Source organism: Scyliorhinus canicula, chromosome 17, assembly GCF_902713615.1.
Source record: "Scyliorhinus canicula chromosome 17, sScyCan1.1, whole genome shotgun sequence".
In the NCBI taxonomy this organism is placed as follows: Eukaryota; Metazoa; Chordata; class Chondrichthyes; order Carcharhiniformes; family Scyliorhinidae; genus Scyliorhinus; species Scyliorhinus canicula.
Window position 1 is genome coordinate 80,995,457 of NC_052162.1, and position 23,948 is coordinate 81,019,404.

The window sequence follows — 23,948 nt, forward strand, 5'->3', positions numbered from 1 at the left end:
TTTATTACAAGTCATTTAAATCTCCAAATAACAAAAGAAAACAGAAAATATATTTTAATTTACAATTTTTTACATTTTATAATACAGGAGTGCCAACCATGAACATGATGTTTTAAAAAGTAACTGGAAAATTTATTCTGAACCTAGTGTGGGTCACGAAAGGAGGCCATTTTGTAAAAATGGGTCGCCTGAAAAAATGTTTGAAAAACACTGCATTAAAGGGAAAGGAGCAGTTTTAAAACTGGTCCAACCATTTGACTGGTGAATAAATAGGATTTTAAACTTGAGAATACATGACCATTTCTATTAAATAGTGGGATAAGAGCCAAAGCTCTTTTGCAATCTTGGGGAAAAAAACTTTCAAAATTTTCCCCTGGTGTGACACTCCCTTAGATCCAACTTAGCATTCAGAATTACTTCCGCTGACAAATTTGCATATATCATTTCAAAAGCTTGTAATATTATTCAAACAAAATATCAAATTCCAGCTTTTGTAGGAGGCTGAGGTCTTAAAATAAAAATTTTATGGAAGTCATTGAAACACAATACATTTGACCATGTTACTGTGGAATATGCAATTCTCTTTAGATATTTTATTCCAAACATACACGAAATCCACTGAATACATCAAAACAAACAACAATTTGTAGTTTTTCCATTTTTAATCCCGCCACGATAAACAGCTCCTCAAATTAGGTAATGAACGGCCTCCACTGCACCTCAAAACCATCTTCTGACCACCTCAACTCGTACTTAATCTTCTCCAGCTGGAGAGAATCGAACAGGACCCACGGTGGCGTCTACGAAGTCCGATTCAAAAGGATCCTTCGGGCAATCATAGTCATCGGCCCCCTTCCCCTCCAGCAGCCCCAGCTCCTCCAAAACCCCAAAGATTGCCACCATAGAATCTAGCCTGACCTCAGCCCCCACTATCCTGGATAAGGTCCTGATCACCACCTCCCAAAAGTTCTCCAGTTTCCCACAGCTCCAGAACACGTGTGTGTGATTCGCTGGCCCCCGCCCACACCTCACACCCATCTGTCACCCCCTGGAAGAACCCACTCATCCTTGCCCGAGTCATGTGTACCCTGTTCACCACCTTGAACTGAATCAAGCTCATCGTCGTGCTGGAGGAAGTTGAGTTTCCTCACCGCATCACCTCATATAACAATAATAATAAGCGCTTATTGTCACAAGTAGTCACATTCCGGGCGCCTGTTTGGGGAGGCCGGTACGGGAATTGAACCCGCGCTGCTGCCTTGTTCTGCATTACAAGCCAGCTGTTTAGCCCACAGTGATAAGAGACCCCATCCAATTTCACTCCCCAACCCCTCCTCCCACTTACACTTTATCCTTACTTGTGCCTTGCCCTGCTCTGCCAAATACCCATAGAGGACCCCAATCCTGCCCCCCCCCCCCCCAAAATCATCAGGGAGCAACAGTTGCTCCAACAACTTGTTCTCCAGTAGCTGGAGAAATGTCTTCCACTCCTTTCACACAAAGTCCCGCGCATGCACGTACCCAAACTCGCCACCCCGTGGCAGCTCAAACCTACCCCGCAGCTTGTCCAGCCCCGCAAGCTTCCCCTCTGAGAACATATCCCTAACCCTCTCCAGCACCGTCTCCCTCCACTTTCCATACATCCCATCCATCCCCCCCCCGGCTTAAATTTGCGATTCCTGCAAAGTGGCGTCAATACCGACAATTTATCCAACTTGAAATGCTTCCTCGATTAATTCCATATCCTGACCGTCGACTGCACCACCGAACTTCCTGAATATTTCCCCGGGGCTAATGATAATGGGGCCGTCACTAGGGCCCCAGACTGAACCCCCTGCAGGACTCCTCCAACTTGATCTACTCAGCGTCTCTTCCCCCAACCCCCCACCTTCTCCACGTTCAAGCCCAGTAATAATACATCGGATTCAGGAGCACCAACCCCTCCTTTAAGAAAAGAAAGAAAATCGCTTATTGTCACGAGTAGGCTTCAAATGAAGTTACTGTGAAAAGTCCCTAGTCGCCACATTCCGGCGCCTGTTCGGGGAGGCTGTTACGGGAATCGAACAGTGCTACTGGCCTGCTTGGTCTGCTTTCAAAGCCAGCGATTTAGCCCTGTGCTATGGACATTGAAAAGAACTATTGTTATGCTGCTTGGCGGAGCAAATCTACTCTAGTTTACAAGTTCAGGCACCAACTTTAATGTATAATAAATTGATGCATGGGAGTTTTTTTTCTTGTCAGTAGTTACTTACAATACAAATCCTTCACTCTTCTCATAACTCAATAGATGATGATTACTTGGAAAGCATACTGCTTTCATGCCTTCGGTCTTACTGGTCCACCATTATCTTCCCAAGTGACATTATTGTGTTACTCTGATGAAAAGAGTTTGGTATTTGATGGGCACAGGTCAAAATCGGAGTTTGGCTTGATGTTGTCTTTAATCACTGTTCACAAGTAAGACAAATCACTGGATAGTGATTACAAGGTGCTGCCTGTGAATGGAGGTCAATTTTCACATTTTCTTTCGGAGTGGCCTTTTGTGTCAGAAAGTATTGATGTGAATTTGCTTCTAGGACTAAAGTGAAACGTTTTGTCAAAATATGTCATTTTTTTAGTGTTTTATCTGTTCAGCCTAATGGGGACAACTACAATTATACACAAAATGTACTCTTCATTATCCTTTTTTTTCCACTAAATGCCTCAGTCATCGAGTTTTACAGCACAGCAAGAGGCCCTTTGGCCCATCGTGTCTTTATTAAAATTCATTTGCGGGATGTCGATGTCTGCTGGTTAGGCCAGAATTTATTGCCCATCCCTAGCTGCACATCAGAAGGTGGTGGTGAGTTACCTCCTTGAATCGCTGGAGACCTTGAGGTGTAGTTACACCCACTGTGCTGTTAGGGAGGGAGTTCCAGGATTTTGTCTCAGCGACAGTGAAGGATCGGTGACATATATCCATGTCAGGGTGGCGAGTGACTTGGAGGAGAACCTTAGGTGGTGGGGTTCCCAGGTATCTGTTGCTCTTGTCCTTCTAGATGATAATGGTCATGGGTTTGGAAGGTGCTAACTAAGGGAACTTGGTGAGATACTGCATCTTGTAAATGGTACACACAGCTGCCACTGTTTGTCAGCGGTAGAGTCTTTGAATGTTTGTGGGAAGGGGAGCAATCGAGCAGGCTGCTTTGTCCTGATGATGTTGAGCTTCTCGAGTGTTGGTGGAGCTGCACTCATCCAGACAAGTGGAGAGTATTCCATTACACTCCTAACTTGTGCCTTGGAGATGGTGGACAGGCTTTGGAGGGGGTGACAGGAGGTGAGTTACTGGCTGTAGGATTCCTAGCCTTGGATCTGCCCTGGTAGCCACAGTATTGATCAGTTTCTGATCAATGATAACTCCCAGGATATTGAATGTCAAAGGGCGGTGGTTAGATTCTTGCTTGCAGGAGATGGTCATTGCCTGGCACTTGTGTGGTGCGAATGTAACTTGCCACTTGTCAGCCTATGCCTGAATATTGTCCAGGTCTTGATGCATTTGGATATGCACTGCTTCACTATCTGAGGAGTCGCAAATGGTGCTGAACATTGTGCAATCATCCGCAAACATCCCCACTTCTGACCTTATTTTTTCACAGAATGTACAGTGCAGAAGGAGGCCATTCGGCCCATCGAGTCTGCACCGGCCCTTGGAACGAGCACCTATTTAAGCCCACAACGCCACCCTAGCCCCATAACTCAGTAACCCAACCTAACCTTTTCAACACTAAGGGGCAATTTTGCATGGCCAATCCATCTAACCTGCATAGCTTTGGACTGTGGGAGGAAACCAGAGCACGCGGAGGAAACCAACGCAGACACGGGGGGAGGGGGGGTATGCAAACTCCACCCAGTCACCCCAGGCCGGAATTGAACCCTAGACCCTGGAGCTGTGAGGCAGCAGTGTTAACCACCGTGCCGCCACTGATGTTAACACATTGTAATTACCTAGTTTTTCCCTACTTCCCGTCTTGAATAATGGTACCTCGTTAGCTTTCGTTAGCTTTCCTCCAGTCCTCAGGACCTCACCTGTGGCCATAGAGGATTTGAAAATATAGGTCTGAGCCCACGCAATCTCCTCCCTTGCCTCACACAGCAGCTTAGGATGCGTCTCCCCTGGGCCTGGGGTTTTATCCACTTTTAGACCTGCTGGAACCACCAACACCTCCTCTCCCTCAATGTTAAGTTGTTTAATTACTTTACAGTCCCCGTCACTGCTTTCTATGCCTACATTGTCCTCCATAGTGAATACAGATGCAAAATACTTATTTAATACCTCACATATCTTTCGGCTCCCCAAACTGGTTGATATTTTGATCCCTAATGGGCCCGACTCTTTCCCTGGTTACCTTCTTGCCCTCAATATATTTATGAAACACCTTGGGATTTTTCTTTATCTTGTCCACCAGTGTTTTACACTCTTAATTTTTTAAGTACCCCTCTCTCCCTGACTCTCTTCTCTTCCCCCCCCTCCCCAAACACCTATAGGGAAACCACTGTTTTCCGACTCCTTACCTGCCATGAGCCTCCCCTTCTTTTCCTTAACAAATCGTGTATATCCCTTGAAATCCAGGGTTCTCTGAACTCTTTGGTCACACGCTTTACATTTTACAGGAACATGTTGGCTTTGTCGTCTCTCTATTTTCTTTTTGATTGACTCCCACTGCTCTGATGTGGATTTTCTTACGAGTAGCTTCTCTGTCCACTTCGGCTAGATCCTGTCTTATCCGATTAAAATTGTCCTTTACCAATTCAGAACCTTTATTTCTGGTCCACCTTTGTCCTTTTACATAACTATCTTAAATCTTAACGAGTTATAGTCACTATCAACAAAATGCTCATTCGCTGATATCTCTACCACCTACTCGGCTTCGTTCACTAAAATTAGGTCAAGTATCATCCCCTTTCTTGCAAGACCTTAGAGCATAAGAACTAGGAGCAGAAGGCCATCTGGCCCCTCGAGCCTGCTCCACCATTCAGTGAGATCATGGCTGATCTTTTGTGGACTCAGCTCCACTTTCCGGCCCGAACACCATAACCCTTAATCCCTTTATTCTTCAAAAAACTATCTGTCTTTACCTTAAAAACATTTAATGAAGGAGCCTCAACTGCTTCACTGGGCAAGGAATTCCATAGATTCCCAACCCTTTGGGTGAAGAAGTTCCTCCTAAACTCGGTCCTAAATCTACTTCCCCTTATTTTGAGGCTATGCCCCCTAGTTCTGCTGTCACCCGCCAGTGGAAACAACCTGCCCACATCTATCCTATCTATTCCCTTCATAATTTTATATGTTTCTATAAGTTCCCCCTCATCCATCTAAATTCGAACGAGTACAGTCCCAGTCTACTCAACCTCTCCTCGTAATCGAACCGCTTCAGCTCTGGGATTAACCTAATGAATCTCCTCTGCACACCTTCCAGTGCCAGTACGTCCTTTCTCAAGTAAGGAGACCAAAACTGAACACAATACTCCAGGTGTGGCCTCACTAACACCTTATACAATTGCAGCATAACCCCCCTAGTCTTAAACTCCATCCCTCTCGCAATGAAGGACAAAATTCCATTTGCCGCCTTAATCACCTGTTGCACCTGTAAACCAGCTTTCTGTGACTAATGCAGTCGCACACCCAGGCCTCTCTGCACAGCAACATGCTTTAATATTTTATCATTTAAATAATAATCCCGTTTGCTGTTATTCCTTCCAAAATGGATAACCTCACATTTGTCAACATTGTATTCCATCTTCCAGACCCTAGCCCATTCACTTAACCTATCCAAATCCCTCTGCAGATTTCCAGTATCCTCTGCACTTTTTGCTTTACCACTCATCTTAGTGTCGTCTGCAAACTTGGACACATTGCACTTGGTCCCCAACTCCAAATCAGCTATGTAAATTATGAACAATTGTGTGCCCAACACGGATCCCTGAGGGACACCACTAGCTACTGATTTCCAACCAGAGAAACACCCATTAATCCCCACTCTTTGCTTTCTATTAATTAACCAATCCTCTATCCATGCTACTACTTTACCCTTAATGCCATGTATCTTTATCTTATACAGCAACCTGTTGTGTGACACCTTGTCAAAGGCTTTCTGATAATCCAGATATACCACATCCATTGGCTCCCCGTTACCTACTGCACTGGTAATGTCCTCAAAAAAATTCCACTAAATTAGTTAGGCACGACCTGCCCTTTATGAACCCATGCTGCGTCTGCCCAATGGGACAATTTCTATCCAGATGCCTTGCTATTTCTTCCTTGATAATAGATTCCAGCATCTTCCCTACTACCGAAGTTAAGCTCACTGGCCTATAATTACCCGCTCTCTGCCTACCTCCATTTTTAAACAGTGGTGTCACGTTTGCTAATTTCCAATCCACCGGGACCACCCCAGAGTCTAGTGAATTTTGGTAAATTATCAGTAGTGCATCTGCAATTTCCCTAGTCATTTCTTTTAGCACTCTGGGATGCATTCCATCAGGACCAGGAGACCTGTCTACCTTTAGCCCCATTAGTTTGCCCATCACTACCTCCTTAGTGATAACAATCCTCTCAAGATCCTCACCTGTCATAGCCTCATTTCTATCAGTCACTGGCATGTTATTTGTGTCTTCCACTGTGAAGACCGACCCAAAACACCTGTTCAGTTCCTCAGCCATTTCCTTATCTCCCATTATTGAAACTCCCTTCTCATCCTCTAAAGGACCAATATTTACCTTAGCCACTCTTTTTTTTGTTTTATATATTTGTAGAAACTTTTACTGTCTGTTTTTATATTCTGAGCAAGTTTACTCTCATACTCTATCTTACTCTTCTTTATAGCTTTTTTAGTAGCTTTCTGTGCCCACCTAAAGATTTCCCAGTTCTCTAGTCTCCCAACAATCTTTGCCACTTTGCATGCTTTTTCCTTCAATTTGATACTCTCCCTTATTTCCTTAGATATCCACGGTCGATTTTCCCTCTTTCTGCCATCCTTCATTTTTGTTGGTATAAACCTCTGCTGAGCACTGTGAAAAATCGCTTGGAAGGTTTTCCACTGTTCCTCAACTGTTCCACCATAAAGTCTTTGCTCCCAGTCTACCGTAGCTAGTTCTTCTGTCATCCCATTGTAATCTCCTTTGTTTAAACACAAAACACTAGTATTTGATTTTACCTTCTCACCCTCCATCTGTATTTTAAATTCCACCATATTGTGATCGCTCCTTCCGAGAGGATCCCTAACTATGAGATCATGAATCAATCCTGTCTCATTACACAGGACAAGATCGAGGACCGCTTGTTCCCTCGTCGGTTCCATTACATACTGTTCTAGGAAACTATCGCGGATACATTCTATAAACTCCTCCTCAAGGTTGCCTTGGCCGACCTGGTTAAACCAATCGATATGTAGATTAAAATCCCCCATGATAACTGCTATACCATTTCTATATGCATCAGTTATTTCTTTGTTTATTGTCTGCCCCACCATAACGTTACTATTTGGTGGCCGATAGACTACTCCTATCAGTGACTTTTTCGCCTTACTATTCCTGATTTCCACCCAAATGGATTCAACTTTATCCTCCATAGCACCGATGTCATCCCTTACAATTGCCCGGATGTCATCCTTAAATAACAGAGCTACACCTTCTATGTGTTGACTCCATAAGATCTCTGCACCACCTCTACAAATGTGGACTAGAGGTTCCATTGTCTGTTCTGCTTGTTAAAAGCTCAGTTCATAGCAAAATGTTCTTGTAATGAGTTTTCTTTTGTTGATTGTTAATTTTTCAACTTTAGTCAGAATGTCAACTGAAGTCAGTTGAACATTTATGTTCGTTATATGTTTTCTTAATAGTTATATGTATTCCCGTATATTTGAAAGCTTATACTGGTACTTTGCACAATTTTAGGTATTTCTCCAACTGTTTGTCTGAAGCTTTTCTTTGTAATTTACAGTCTACGGGCTTTTCTGGCGAAGCTGATAAAAAAACAGATCTAACTAATACAGAACATAAATATACTGAGACACAGCAACATGCAAAGTGGCGTCATGAAGAAAGGCGACATGTTAAACAGATGAGAAAAGATCATATAAAGGTATATACGACTATTTTTGTTGCTGTTCAATTAAACAAAGACTTGCATTTATATATCACTTTTCACAACCTCTGGAGTGCTTTACAGCCAGTTAAGTACTTATTGAAGTATCTTCACACTTGTAATGCATGAACCGTGGCAGCTAATTTATATTCTGTCAACCCACTCAAAAAGCAATGTTGTAATGACTGATAATGTTTTTGTTATTTTGATTGAGGATTAAATATGTGCCACAGCATCAGGCTTGTTTACTATTTGACCTCTGTTATAACTTTGGGCCAATAAAACAGTTGGTCAATGAAGGCTCAAACCACACATTTCCTATTACGTTGCTGCATCGGTTTTTAACCACCTGCCTTTAACCATCTGTTTTTACCGAAAATGTATCACACGTTGGATTAAAAGTATAGTCAATATGACAAGGAAATTAAAGGGTACAGTCATAGTATTTAAGTTTGTTCTCATTAATTAACCAAACTTAAAGTAAGGATTGTCCAGATTCTGGCACTGTACCAGATGCAACCTCCATTCCCTTGCAGTGTAACAAACCAGTGCCTCTGATCTTTCCTGTGCTCAATCCATAACATCCATCCCTTCCCCTGAATCAGGCAGTTCTCTGAAACCTTCAATACATTTGTTACCTCTAGACTAAACTATTCTAATACATTCCTGGCCAGGCTCCCATCTTCCACCTGTTGTAAATGTAAGATCATTCAAAACGCCTGCCTTCATCCCAACTCTCACTAAGTCCTATTTGCCCATCATCCCGCACTGCTGATCTCCACTGGTTCCTTGTTTTCAAATTCCACCATGGCTTGGTCCCTCCCTATCTCTGCATAGACCCATCCAATTCTACAAGCCTATGAGCTATCTACACACGTCCAATTCTGGCCTCATTCCCACCTCCGATTTTAGAAACTCCCCAGATAGCATTTGTGCCTTCAGCTACTCGAGTCCTAAGCTTTGAATTCCTCCCTCCCTAAATCTCCACCCCTCTTCCTCTTGTTCCTCCTTAAGATGCCTGGAAAACCTACGTCTTGCCAAACGTTTAGTTATACGCAGCATTATTCCTTGTGTACAAAGAACAAAGAAAATAACAGCACAGGAACAGGCCCTTCGGCCCTCCCAGCCTGTGCCGATCCAGATCCTTTATCTAAACCTGTTGCCTATTTTCCAAGGATCTACTTCCCTCTGTTCCTCGCCCAATCATATATCTGTCCAGATGCACCTTAAATGATGCTATCGTGCCCACCTCTACCACCTCCGCTGGCAAAGCATTCCAGGCACCCACCACCCTCTGTGTAAAAAACTTTCCACGCACATCTCCCTTAAACTTTCCCCCTCTCATCTTGAAATCGTGACCCCTTATAATTGACACCCCCACTCTTGGAAAAAGCTTGTTGCTATCCACCCTGACCATACTGTTGTATTTTATATTTTCCCCGCGTCTTGACTGTGATAGAGAAATACAAACATGATTCATTAGGTAAGCAAAACTGAACTTTATTTCCGAATCAGAACTGACTGCTAGCAGTAAATGGCTGATACTTGGAGTCGGAAAGCAGTCAATTACAAACTGCTGATTCCGTCCCAAGTCTGCGATATTACAGGAAAAGAAGGCGATTCTTATACATTATAGGATCAAGATAACATGAATACAACTCGATTAGGAATTTGATCAAAAGTAAAACATAAGTAATAATCGTTACAATGGCGTCACTTTGCTGACCTCCAGGGGACTTGAGTTTCATATCATTATCTTGTCTTTGTTTTAAGAAAGGGAAGAAGTTGTTTAGGAACAGGAAGAAATAGTTGTTCAGCTTGTTATGTATTAAGACTACTTCTAGCTCCAAGCCTTATCTAGACTCTGAGTCACCCAGTTCCCAAGACATGCTGTCTCTGTGTATTCTGTGCCTTAGGTTATATGAAATCAGTTTAAATTCACTTGTACTGTACCAAGAAAACTTGACTACTTTTCCCATCATGCCATTATTTGCTTCACACAATACCGCAATACCTCTCATAATTTTGTAGACCTCAATCAGGTCCCCCCTCAACCTCCGTCTTTCCAATGAAAACAATCCTAATCTACTCAACCTTTCTTCATAGCTAGCACCCTCCATACCAGGCAACATCCTGGTGAACCTCCTTTGCACCCTCTCTAAAGCATCCACATCCTTCTGGTAATGTGGCGACCAGAACTACACGCAGTATGCCAAATATGGCCTAACCAAAGTCCGATACAACTGTATGTGTCTCAGTTTATTTGGTCATGTTTTGGCGAAGCACCTTAGGATATTGGAAAGTGCCAAAGGTGGTATAGGAATTCACATTGATGTTTCTGCGCCAAGGCTTGAAGCTTACCAAGATAGGGAAGGTTGCAGCAATGGAGGAAAAAACAAGTAATTGTTCAGTGGCACAGCAGAGATCTGTGATACTGCACACTTCAATTCTCAAGGAACTGAGGCCTGTCACAGGAGTTACATTAGATGGTAAGATTGTAGTCTTGTGTTAAGACTCCCACTGATGTTAAGTGCGAAGGCTCCCAGAAGGGAAACTTGGAATGCTGGCTCTTAACAGTTTATTTTTGAAATTTGGAAAAACATGTGAGAAAAGAGATGAAACCTGATTGAGGAAAGGGGTCAGTCTTGTAAATATTCAAATAACAAATCGTTAATATGCTTCAAAACTTAACAAGAAAGGCAACAGTAAAGGACAGCATTTACAATTCATTACAATAATGGTTACTCAGACATTATATTTGAATTAACTCTTTCCCACCCCCTCACCCCAAAATCTATCTTTTTTTCCTAAATACCCGAGAATACACTTCCCCCAAAACAAAACCCATAGGTTTTAACACTGAGTAAAATCCAGCAAATAATTACCATACCAGACCTATAAATTTATTTTGGGACTCATTCGGCGGAATTCTCCGCAAGGCCCGACGCCGTTGTGAAACCTGGAGAGGTTCACGACGGAGTCGGAAGCCTCTCCCGGCCCCCTATTCTCCCCTACCCGGGGGGATAGGCGGGCCATACCAGGAAACTCGGCGGCTGGGCCTTGTCCCTGGCTTCAAGGCCCGGCGCGCCAAGAATAATGCCGCGGAGGCGCCTAATGATGTCAGCCGTGCATGCGCGGGTTGGACAGCTCAAACCCACGCATGCGCGGTTGCCGTCTTTCCCCTCAGCCGCCCCGCAAGACGTGGCGGCTTGATCTTGCGGGGCGGCGGAGGGGAAAGAGTGCGTCCCCTTGAGACGCCGGCCCGACGATCGGTGGGCACCGATCGCGGGCCAGTCCCCTCCTGAGCACGGTCGTGGTGCTCGATCCCCGATCCGCCCCCCCTAGGCCCCACACTTACCTGGCGCGCCATGTTCACGACGGCAGCGACCAGGTGTGGTTGCCGCCGTCGTGAACAGGTCGGGAACGGCAGGCCGCTCGGCCCATCGGCCCGCGTTTCTCCGAGCGGCGTGTCGGAAAACCGGACACGCCATTTGGGAGGGGGGGGGGAGAGGGTCGGGGGGTGGAAGAATAGCGGGCGGTGCGGGAGCGGACCTCCCACTATTCTCCCACCCATCGTGGTTGTGGAGAATCGCGGCCATTAAGTTTAGAGTAGAATTTCTGGGGTCTAACACAGACAGCTGCTTCTGCTTTCAGCACAACAGCTTAACAAAACTTTGTTTCCAAACTGGGCATGGCTATAACCTAGGCCACGAGACTGCTAGTCCACTTGGCTGAACAAAGTATCAGTTTCACTCTGCTACTTGTCTAATCTGCATCACAGGCCCTACGTGCAGCTACCTGCCCATCTTTCCAATCTGTACTTTTCATTTCATTCCAACTTCCTAACATGAGTAAAATCACAGATCCAAGTTGCATGGGATGAGATCACTAAATAAGTTGCTGCAGTTACCCATGTCTCTTATATTTGGCTACAAATATGGAATAAGGTGGCAGGATGATAGATGTGTGAGGCTTAAACTAATTGAGAACAGGACATAGGCTAGCAGAGTGGGCAGACAAGTGGCGGATTTCATTTAATATAGAAACGTGAGAAGTGGGCAGAAGTGATGGGGGAAGGCAAAGTTCTGAAGCATCTGCAGGGACCGAGGCTGCTTGTATATTGATTTTTGAAGGTGTTTAGACATAGTGAGACAGTGGTTAGAGAAACACAAGGGGCCTTGAGCTTTGTAAATAGAAGCATTGAGTACAAAAGCAGGGAGGTTATGCTGAATCTTTATAAAGCTCTGGTTAGACCACGACTGAGTATTGCATCCAGTTGGAGGATTGCAACTAAAAAAAAATGGGTAGGCAACACCAGCAATGCACCCTCCATAGCTGTCAGCCTTGAGGGCTGCCTACTTTTAAAACTCCTGCATTCCTCTGCATACAGTGCCTTATATAGACACTATTCAAACACATTGCTTTCAAAATATTATATTTAATGAAATGTGACTTTTACCTAAACTTGCCTCAGAGTTGCGCCTTTTTTCTCAACAGCTAAAATCTTCAAAGAAGAATAAAGAGGAATTTGAGTATGAAAATGAGGTTTGTATTTAATGTTTAAAATATTCTTAACCTTAGAATCTTTTGTATATAGCTAGAAATGGTTTAAAAGAGTTTATGTTTTTATCATATAATTAATTGATTTCACTGGATGCACTCAATTTAACTTGAAACAGTTGAACTTAATGGTTGCTATTCCTGTTGCTTTTATGAGCAATAATTGGCTGGCATGAATTTTATCAACCGTCATTAGCTTTGCAGTTTCTTAACTGTTAACATTTTTTTTTCTATTTACATCTTATTCTATGGTGTTTAGGGTGATTAGCAGCCCCTTCACCAGATTAATTTAAATCCAGTACACCAAAAGAGCTTCTTCGTTATTAATCATGCCAAGCAGAATAGTATTTAACCTCTAATTCTCAACCAGTTTTATAATGCAAATTAAAACCCTGCAAATCTTCACAAGAAAAAGTATTGGAGAGAATTTCTAACATTAACTTGTATCACTAAGATACGTAGCATTCGCAGAGGCAATTCCAGTTATGTCCTTGGAGCAGTTTATTGCCACCCGATTTAATTTGGCAACATCTTGAGGAAATTGTTTCAACTGCACCTGCCCTACCAAGGCTTTGTTTTCTGATTCTTAATTAGCAAATACATGATCTTCCTTGTTTTCACATCAGATGTGTACTGTACATCTATTTTTGCCTCCAAAGGACCTCACTGTTGAGCTTCTAAATTCTGGTACTTCATGCAGAACAATATTAAGATTGTGTCCTTGGTTATATTTATCTTCAAGTGATCCTGAATTCAGCAAGAAGAAGAATTATGAAAATGAAGTTGACATTTGTTTCTTAAAAATAAAACCTTACAGTAACAGAAGCATTTGTTTCATTCAGTATTTGAGTCAGGTTTGAGGATTGGTACAAAGCTGCGCCTCAACTTTCTCTCAAACTGAATGATTTTCTCCACATCCGAAGTGCACAATGATGTGTGTGGGGTTATTTTGTATATAGACAAGGGGTTTACAGACAAATTGTTATTGCTTGCACCATATCTGCCTCTTATTTGGCCAAAAAATGCCTCTGAACTCAGTTATGAGAAATGCACCGCTAGGTGTTCTTTACAACTGAAATATGGTGGCAAAAGAGCACAAAGGTTGAGGCAGTATAAGCTCTTCCAGGTTAAAATCCTCGTGATTAGAAAGACTTGCAGGTTTTTAAAAATGTTTCGTTTACTGGGCTTATGGCTGAGGAAATTTGGCAGGTTTTAATTGTTGACCAGACCTCTGCATGTACTTTCCAGGAAATTTGGTGCATTTCAAAACAAATGAAAACTTGGGGCAGCCATCTCTTTAATCTTGCGAGATATCTTACTCGCCCCGAGACGAACTGAGCAGGGTTCCTATTGACTGTTTACAATGCATTTTGCTGGCATAACATCACGCTTGCATTTTTGATAGCTTCTTAAATACAGCATTGAGTTATTAAGCAGATTAATCCTCTCATGCATTTAATTAGCTAAAGACTTGGCCATTAAGATAAAATGAGCTAATGAACGTTGTGTTATGCTTCTTCGTGTAGCATAAGCTGCTTCCTTGATGTATGATTTGACAAAGGAAGGTCCAGACTTTGTAATGTAATTTATTGAACTATTAACACCATTCTTAAATGAGTTTGACTCTCCTAATCTAACTGTAGTAACTCAGTCTAACTAAACCAGTCTGCTCTAAGCCACGTGCTGGGTGTGATGCTTCTGATCAACCCTGATGTACTCTCTAGTTGTGGGTCTGTGGAAAGAGACAGAGCGCGTGTGCCCTGTCCTTTTATATGGTTTGTGTAATGCTCCCTTGTGGTAATGCCACCTCTGGGTGTCTTGACTGCTCATTGGTTGTGTCCTATTCTAAGTGTTCATAAGCTGCATGTTTGCATATCATGCCATCTCCGGTGCTCCATCTAGTGTTTACTTAGTTGTAGTGTATTTACATTAACCCCTTGTATATTTACAGTGATGCATATCACCACATTCCCCCCTTTTTTCGTGTTACATGTTTTCCGTACTTGGTTAAAGGAAATTGAACAAAATAGGTAGATAAGTGATGACATGTACAAGTCATGATGACCGTGATGATTATACAATACCAAATAATATATATATAAGTCCAAAGTTCATGAATTTATATTGTCGAGTGGCATTTTTGTTTTGTTATTGAAGTGTTGATGTTGATGGTGTATTTTCCTTGTGAACACCGTCAGCGTCCCTGTGCTTAAGGAACAAAGAAGTCATCAGGAGGTGTTCAAATGGTCAAATCACTTTGCCGTCTGCTTTGGACTCTTTTTTTTCAATGCTTGTGGTAGCGATTCCTGATGTCATCTTTCCTGTCTGACCTGGACTGGTGTCTGTGTTTGTGGTATTGATACTGCATGTCAGCTGCCTTGAAAGCTCATCTGCTTGTTTGTAGTGTAGCAAATGTGAATTTGTAAGATGCGTTATCATGCCATGGTATGTCTGCACACTTGCCATTGTCTTGAGCTTTGCTGTCAGTGTCCTGCATTTGCAAAGTTGTACCATGTCGTACCAGTCGTTGTTCCAGTGTTGTTGTTTTAGTCATGCTTGTTGGTGCCTTTGGTACGCTTCTTGTTGTTGTCAGTGTTGTTTTTGTAGGTTGTTTTGTTGTGCTTGTTGCGCTCAATGACCATCCATGGAACATTACAGCGCAGTACAGGCCCTTTGGCCCTCGATGTTGCACCGTCCTGTGAAACCCCTCTAAAGTCCATCTACACTATTCTCTTATCGTCCATATGCCTATCCAATGACCATTTGAATGCGTTTAGTGCTGGCGAGTCCACTACTGTTGCAGGCAGGGCATTCCACGCCCTTACTACTCTCTGAGTAAAGAACCTACCTCTGACATCTGTCCTATATCTATCTCCCCTCAATTTAAAGCTATGTCCACTAGTGCTGGACATCACCATCCGAGGCAAAGGGCTCTCGATGTCCACCCTATCTAATCCTCTGATCATCTTGTATGCCTCAATTAAGTCCCTCTTAACCTTCTTCTCTCTAACGAAAACAGCCTCAAGTCCTTCAGCCTTTCCTCATATGATCTTACCTCCTTACCAGGCAACATTCTTGTAAAACTCCTCTGTACCCTTTCCAATGCTTCCACATCCTTCCTATGATATGGAGACCCAGAACTGCACACAATAATCCAAATGCGGCCGCACCAGAGTTTTGTACAACTGCAACATGACCTCATGGCTCCGAAACCCAATTCCTCTACCAATAAAAGCTAACACAGCCGTACGCCTTCTTAACAACCCTCTCAACCTGGGTGGCAACTTTCAGGGATCTATGGACATGGACACCGAGATCTCTCTGCTCGTCCACACTACCAAGAATCTTACCATTAGCCCAGTACTCTGCCTTCCTGTTATTCCTTCCAAAATGAATCACCTCACACTTTTCTGCATTAAACTCCATTTGCCACCTGTCAGCCCAGCTCTGCAGCTTATCTATGTCCCTCTGTAACTTGTAACATCCTTCTGCACTGTCCACAACTCCACCGACTTTAGTGTCATCTGCAAATTTACTCACCCATCCTTCTATGCCCTCCTCCAGGTCATTTATAAAAATGACAAACAGCAACGGCCCCAAAACAGATCCTTGTGGTGCACCACTAGTAACTGGACACCAGTCAGAGCATTTCCCATCAACCACCACTCTGTCTTCTATCAACTAGCCAATTTCTGATCCAAACTGCTAAATCACCCTGAATCTCATGCCTCTGTATTTTCTGCAATAGCCTACCGTGGGGAACCTTATCAAACGTTCCGAGTGGAGAATTCAAGTTCTTCACAAAGTTACTTGTGTCAGTGTCCTTTGTGGCACGTGCTGTTTCATTGAGCATTTCGTCATTGATTCCTCGGTGCTCCCCATCTGGAGTCATGTCCGGTTCACTTGAATCATCTTTGGCTTGTTGATGCTCCTCGTCTGGACTCATTTCTGGTTCATCTGAATCATTTTTGGTTTCTTGATGGCCCTCTTTCGGAGTCAAAATGTTCAAGATTTCATTTTCTTGTGGAGAGTGGATAAGGTTTCAATTGGCGTGGTCTCACTGGACGCACTAGTAGTCTCACTTTGATTATTGAGTGCCTCTGTACATAAGAGCTGAGATCTGTCAGTCTCGCTGTGATGTTGCACATCTCGTATGGGAAATGTGATGCTTTCATCACTTGTCTCACATACAGTGGTCTTCTTGTTGGTTAGATGAGCTGGGTAGACTGTCAGAGTCTTTCTGTTGTTCACGGGAGCGTGACAGACTTGCGTCGTCTGCTGCTGGTTATTCAGATAAGGTGGTTAGAGCTTCATTGTCTTGTTCATGCATGGACTGAGCTTTGGAGTCTTGAGTTGCTCCCATTGTGGAGTCTGTCAATGAACTCGCTGTGGAGGCTTGTATCGCTCTCTCTGTGGAGTCTGGCATTGTTCCCTGTGTGGAGTCGTGCAGTGGTCTCGCTGTTGAGTCTTTCATCGCTCTCTGTGTGGAGTCGGGGACTCTTCGTGATTCGTGGACCACCTTTCATGTGGAGTCGGAGACTCCGTGGTGCGTGGATCACCCTCTGTGTGGAGTTAGGCCGTTCTCTGTCTCTTGGCGTCAGGCCACAGCAGAATCCTGTACTCATGGGTCGGGATGTACTCTATGCTGGGCTGAGGATCCTCAAATATGAAGAATACATCCATGTTTGTGTTGTGTGCCTCAATGTACAAAGCATCTCGTTGCGGTTCGCAGTTGTTACGGTGCTCGCTACATCCAATGATGAAATCATCTTCTGAGTCATAGTCTTCAAGGACCAAATCATCTCTTTGGGTGATGCTAACTGCTTGTTGCAGGGTTCTGCGGAGGTTATTTTCATCTACTGGTCGATGTTCAGGCATTGTGCTGTCTTTCGCGGTGAAAGAATTGTGTTTTCTGGCTCTAAAACTTGTTCACTATTTTTGGACATTTTCCCTTTAAGTGGGCATGGTCCGGGGCCTCTGACGTCATGACGCTCGTGACATAAAGCGTAGGAATGAATTGCGCATGTGCAAATCGCTTCCCTCTACTGTGCACTCTTTTCGCAACTGCGCATGCGCAGCTTCTCACGCATGTACAAAACACTTTTTTGCCGGTTCGCGTCTTCTGGGGAACTGCTTATGTGCGGACTGGGCCGGCTGGATACGCGCAAGATTGCTGCCAATCAAAAATGCCGTTTGCTTCAGTTGCAATGCTACCTCTGCCTCGTGGTGAGTATAGGTGTCAGTTTACCGATTTCTTTTGTGTTTACCTCTCAGTAGTTTTCAAACTTGTCCAGGACTGTCTGGAAGTCTTTTTTGTCCTGCCCTTTGGAGTATTTGAAGGAGTTGCACGTCTCTGTTGCACTTTCACCCGCAATGGTGAGTAGAAGAGCTATCTTTTTAGCATCGGCCATGCCAATTAGGTCGGCTGCTTCCAGGTAAAGCTGAAATCTCTGCTTGAATGCAAGCCAGTTGGCACTAAGATTGGCGTGGTACCCGAGTTGCTGAAGAACCAGCATGTCGATCATCTTGCCTTTATGCTGTTGCTGGTTGTCATGGATCTTGCTGAGTTGAACTAAATAGATTGAACAAGCACTACTGGTACCATGTTGTATTATGCTTCTTCGTGCAGCATAAGCTGCTTCCTTGGTGTATGGTTTGACAAAGGAAGGTCCAGACTTTGTAATGAATTCAATGGGCGAGAAGGCTGCCGTGGGACAGGCCGTGACCCACAGCAGCCTTCACGGCCACTTCCGGGGCCGATTCTCCCCCCCGGGCGGGGCTAAGAGCGCGGCCCCGTGCGTCACGTGGCTGACGCGGCCGATGATGTCAGCCGCGCATGCGCAGGTTGGACAACGCCAACCCGCGCATGCGCAGTTGGCGTCTTTCTCCTCAGCCGCCCGGCAAGACGTGGCGGCCTGATCTTGCCAGGCGGCGGAGGGGAAAAAGTGCGTCTGTTTTGGACGTTGGCCCGACGATCGATGGGCACTGATTGTGCGCCTGTCCCCTCCCGAGCACAGTCGTGGTGCTCCCGTGCCAATCGGGCATCTAGATGCCCCAAATGGGCATCTGGCGCCCGTTTCACGACGGCAGCGAGCAGGTTTGTTTGGTGCCGTGTTGAAACGGGCGTGAAGGCTCGGCCTATCGGCCTCGGAGAATCTTCGCTCGCCGGTGGCATGGGGGGGGAGAGAATAGCGGGAGGGCATGAAAAATGTCGGGAGGCCCTCCCGCTATTCTCCCACCCGGCGTAGGGGGCGGAGAATCGTGCCCAATATGTTTATTGAACGATTAACACAGTTCTTAAATGTGTTTGACACTCCTGCTAATGTAACTGTAGTAACTCAGTCTAACTAAACCAGCCTGCTCTAAGCCACGTGCTGGGTGTGATGCTTCTGATCAACCCTGATGTAGTCTCTAGTTGTGGGTCTGTGGAAAGAGACAGAGCATGTGTGCCCTGTCGTTTTATATGGGTTGTGTAATGCCCCCTTGTGGTAATACCACCTCTGGGTGCAGCGCCGGCCCTAGGGTTGCTGGTGCCCCGGGCAAGCTGAACTTTGGCGCCCGGCGGGGGCGGGGGGGGGGGGGGGGGGGGGGGGTGGGCCGGAGGGACCACCGGCGAGTCTGGATCCATCCGCCATGTTTGTGCGGGGCGGCCTGAGGGAGGGCGGCCACCGCGCATGCGCTGGTTAGCACCGGCCCATCTGCTCATGCGCGGGACCCGAGTCTTTTACGCGGCGCCCCTAGCACATGGCGCCCCGGGCGACTGCCCGAGTTGCCGGTACCTTGAGCCGGCCCTGTCTGGGTGTCTTGACTGCTCATTGGTTATGTCCTATTCTAAGTGTTCATTAGCTGCATGTTTGCATATCATGACATCTCCGGTGCTCCATCTAGTGGTTACTTAGTTGTAGTGTATTTACATTAACCCCTTGTATATTTACAGTGATGCATATACCACAATGAAAACCTCTTCAGTTAATAAATTTGACTGCGGAATGTACTATGTGCACGTTAGCAATGCAAATCTTATTTGTTCAAGAATTAACATCAATTATTTGTGTACAAATGTTAGGGCTACTTGATACTGCTGCTGTAAATAATGAGAAGAAAGGCGATTATGCTACATTTTACTTTCTCATGTGTTACTTTTCCCCCAAAACAAAATGGAGGCATCATCTCCTGTCCTCTGGAAATTTGTCTCCTCCACCCCTTCTCATTCATTTCCTGCTCTTGCGATGTTCTCAATACATAGCATTTTCTGATAATAAGGAAAGGTATTAAATGGAAGACCTTAAGAGAAAAGTAAATGAAACAAAGCAGTTTCCTGTCTGGGAACTCCTTGAAGTTTTCATTTAATTTATTCTGTTTTGCTCATTTTTATTTTCACTCCTACAGCCAGATAATGAAACTACACTCATCCCTTCACCACCTTCTGTTCAGATCATGCCTTCACCACCTTCTGTCCAGATCACACCTAGTGTGTCATTTGAGGTATTGTTACTTCATTTATTTGTTATCATTACCTACCTAACTCTTTTCCCTCCTTTCACTCAGCTTATCGAGTGAATTCACCAGTCCAGTGCTTCAGCAGGTTCAGGAAATTAACCTTCCATGTACAAAACTTAGATTTTGTTTTTTGTCATTTGCTTTGGAGCAGTTTATGGTTGAGAAGTTTGTTATATTTGTTGTGCATGCTTTTTAATGTTAGATGTAAAAAGGAAATGTATTAGGAGGGAACAAAATAACACCAAATTTTTTTGGACTTGCCCCTCCTCAAGTTGTAATTCTTGGTTCAGATAAAGAGAAAATCACTTGTTCTCCTCTGGAACAGTGCTGGTCTGTAACTAACAAGTAACTCAGCATCATTTGCTCAATATGTTAGACTGCTGCTTTTCACTGGGAAATGCAGTACCTATGCTTAGAGAACTACGGGGCCAAATCAAGAAAATTACAGTATACCATTCTGGGTGATGCATCAAACCATTTACCGGTTTGTAATCAAATTTAAATGTTATGCCTTGGGTTCTACTGATGGCTCATCTGAATCATACAGACAAGAAGGATCTGAAATTTCATGCCACTCTATGTTCTTAGATGATTAAAGCTTTTCTGAATTCACTCATGGGTTGTGGGTCACCCTTTAAGGCTAGCGTTTATTGTGCATTCCTAATTGCCTTTGGAAAGGTCCTGGTGAGCTGTCTTGAACCACTGTAGTCCATGGAATGCAAATACACCCACAGTGCTTTAGACAGGAAGTTTGGGATTTTGACCTACAGCCGGTGAAAGAGGTCAGGATGGTATTTGACTTGGTGGGGACCCTGATGTAATGGTATCCCCCCCCCCCCCCCCCCCCCCCCCCCCCCCCACCCCCTGGTCCCATCTGCTTGCTTCTCTGGGTGGTAGAGACTGTAAGTGTTTTACTGTTAACAGAGCTGTGATAAGTTGATGCGGTACATCTTGTAGATGTACGCACTGCAGACGTGGTTGCTGGTAGAGGATGGCATTGAGCTTCTCCAGTGTTGTAGGAACTGCGCTCATCCATGAATGTGGCAAATATTCCATCAAGCCCCTATGCCTTGTAGATGGTGTACGAGCTATGGGAAATCAGGAGGTGAGATATTCATCCTGGAAATGCCAGCCTGTGCCCTGCATTAGTAGCCATAATGTTTGTGTTTGGTCCAATTAGGTTTCTGGTTACTTGTGACCCCCCCCAAACGAATGTTGGTGGTAAAGGAATAAGCAATCATAATGTCATTGTGCATGAAGGAATATTAGTTAGATTTCCTTTTGTAAGAGAAGGCCAGTATGACTGTCAGGCTATTGCTTGACTAGTCTGTGGAACAGGTTACCCAATTTATATTCATCTCTAGCTGCTGTAGTGGTATTTGAACTCATGTCTTCAGAGCATTAGTCCAGGCCTCTAGATTGCTAGTCAAGTAGCATTAACACTATGATACCTTTACTAACTGGAGTGGTGTTGGGGAAATTTGAATTGGCCTCCACCTCTGGATGTGGGAGGGGGAAATCACCAGGTGTTCTGCTTTCTCTTTGCTATTTTGTCATCCTTGCTGAAAGTGTGTGTGTGAACATTGGATGATGTTGAACAGTCTGATGACATTTGCTGATGCATATGGATAAATACCAAAATGAATGGGGCTGTGTATATTTGAAAAATAAATGATATGCTCATAGAAATCACAGTAATGCTTTTGTGTTTCTGGAGTTTGATGTTCCGTCAGTTTTGGAATTTGTTCGTCAGTAATAAAGGGCCTGTCTCGTAGTTTAAAAAATAAAATTGCATTTTATCACAGGGGGATGGTGGACCTGTTGATTTCTCCACTCAACCCTCATCAGTTCCTTTTGGTCTCAAGCCCAGATCAGGTAAGTCATGCGGTTATTTCCTTTGAATTTGTCTCCTTGCCACGTGCAATTAATCTTCACAATATGCGCGGGGTTACAAACATGTTGTGGGAGAGTGGGCCGAGGTAGAGAGCTCTTTTGGAGGGTTGGTGCAGGCTCAATGGGCTGAATGACCTCCTGCACAATAGGGATTCTATATATCTTATAATTATTTGGTAAAATCTTCACAGTGTGAGTTTAAAGATGATTTTGACATTGTTAAATTGGTTTATCACTATAATTTGACTCAATGAAGATTAATTGTTCAAAGCTTCAATTTCACGCAAAGAAGGTGTATATCTAACCTGATCTATATCAGATTGCAAACCTGAAGTCTGCTAGTTATCTCTGTGGTCAAATTCATTGAGACACAAAGATGTGCCTTAAAAGAAATACCTCCAAATACAGAGCAACTGAAAATATCTTTAACTGGTGTACCCATGCTTTTTACAGAAAGATAGTTTCCCTTTCCAGGTAATAACCTACTTACTCTACCATCCAGAAATCAATTTGTAACTACTTTTGGGTTGGATTCACACAATGAAATATATGTAATTTCTTCTTGCAAACAAATGGCAAGATACACATAATCAAGAAACGCCCTTGTATTCGGACATATATACTTATTATTTTACACATGTGATTGACGGTATTGATGTACATTTGACGATAAGAAGTTAGTGGGAAAACATTGTGTAATTGCATTTCACAATATTAGGTGTGTCATTAAGTTCCTTGGTACTTTATCTTGGGTATTAGCATGTGACAGCATCTTGTCATAAGTTAAACCTGCTCATGCATGTTTTGTTTTTTAAAATTTGTATGGCAAGTTGTTTACCGTGTAGTCTGAAAATGTGGCATCTGGACACCTGAGTGAATAGGGCAAGCAGTATTTTCAATTGTACAATTGTGAAATTATCATAAGGACTGAGAAAGAATTTCATCATTAAAGGTACTTGGATTTAAATTGCCAAGTTGTAACTTTCTGTGGTGGGCTTGGCTGTATCTGCCACACAAGTACAACAATTTCATGTGTTTGATGCATTTTTATGGTTGGGCAGACAATGTGATACCACCTTTGAGAAGCTAACGGTAGAATAGCGCATCTCAGACAGCTTCACGCAGCTACATGTACATAATGGAGTTCCAATTAGCTCTGCTGTTATTTAATCACCAAATTAAGAGCCATTATCATATTTATGCATGGATGCTCTTAAACCCAAGTGCTCAAAACAAATTTGGAAATAAATTGGAAATAAACTGCCACACAAGACAGTTCTCCTTTAACAAATATCTACCAGCAGCACCTCCATGAAGAAGGGAGAGATTAAATTATCAAGAAGACATGTTGTTCTAATATGCCATTCATCCATTCTGAATCTAAATTTCATCTAACGAGTGCTATAAAATGTCTTCAAACTGGACACCATTCTTCTTAGTCCTTTAACTACATACAGTACAGTTGGGTAACTTTGCTCCATAAAAATGCTGGAGGCTCACTTTAAATATTCAAGACTCATCTGATGAAGCTCTTTATTTAAAAAAAATAATTTTTATTGGAATTTTTTACAGAAAATATAACAACAAACAATGAAATGCAACAAAATAACCCATAGAAACTGTAATACCCCCCAAACCGTAACAATGTATGTATCCCCTCCCTCCCACCCCCCCCCCCCCCCCCCCCCCAGAGAACTTAAAAATAAATTAAAATTAAATAAACAAACATAGTCATCGTCCCCCCTTTTCCCTCCCCCTTCCCCCCCCCCCCCCCCCCCCCGGGTTGCTGCTGCTACTGCCCCAGTACCCTATCGTTGAGCCAGAAAGTCAAGGAAAGGTTGCCACCGCCTAAAGAACCCTTGTGTCGATCCTC

At 43.7% G+C, this 23,948-nt stretch overlaps 1 protein-coding gene across 5 annotated transcripts in view; it reads left to right on the plus strand.

Moving 5' to 3' along the window:
• Nucleotides 1-23,948, plus strand: part of lrch2 (leucine-rich repeats and calponin homology (CH) domain containing 2) — a 178,683-nt gene that overhangs the window by 137,309 nt on the left and 17,426 nt on the right. For 4 of the 5 annotated variants that reach the window (XM_038775961.1, XM_038775964.1, XM_038775960.1 and 1 more), the window contains 4 exons: nt 7,979-8,119; nt 12,620-12,667; nt 20,072-20,167; nt 21,988-22,057. In XM_038775961.1, coding sequence (XP_038631889.1) covers nt 7,979-8,119; nt 12,620-12,667; nt 20,072-20,167; nt 21,988-22,057 — 355 coding nt within the window. The remainder of the gene's footprint in view (nt 1-7,978; nt 8,120-12,619; nt 12,668-20,071; nt 20,168-21,987; nt 22,058-23,948) is intronic. The other variant, XM_038775965.1, reaches the window with a different exon arrangement.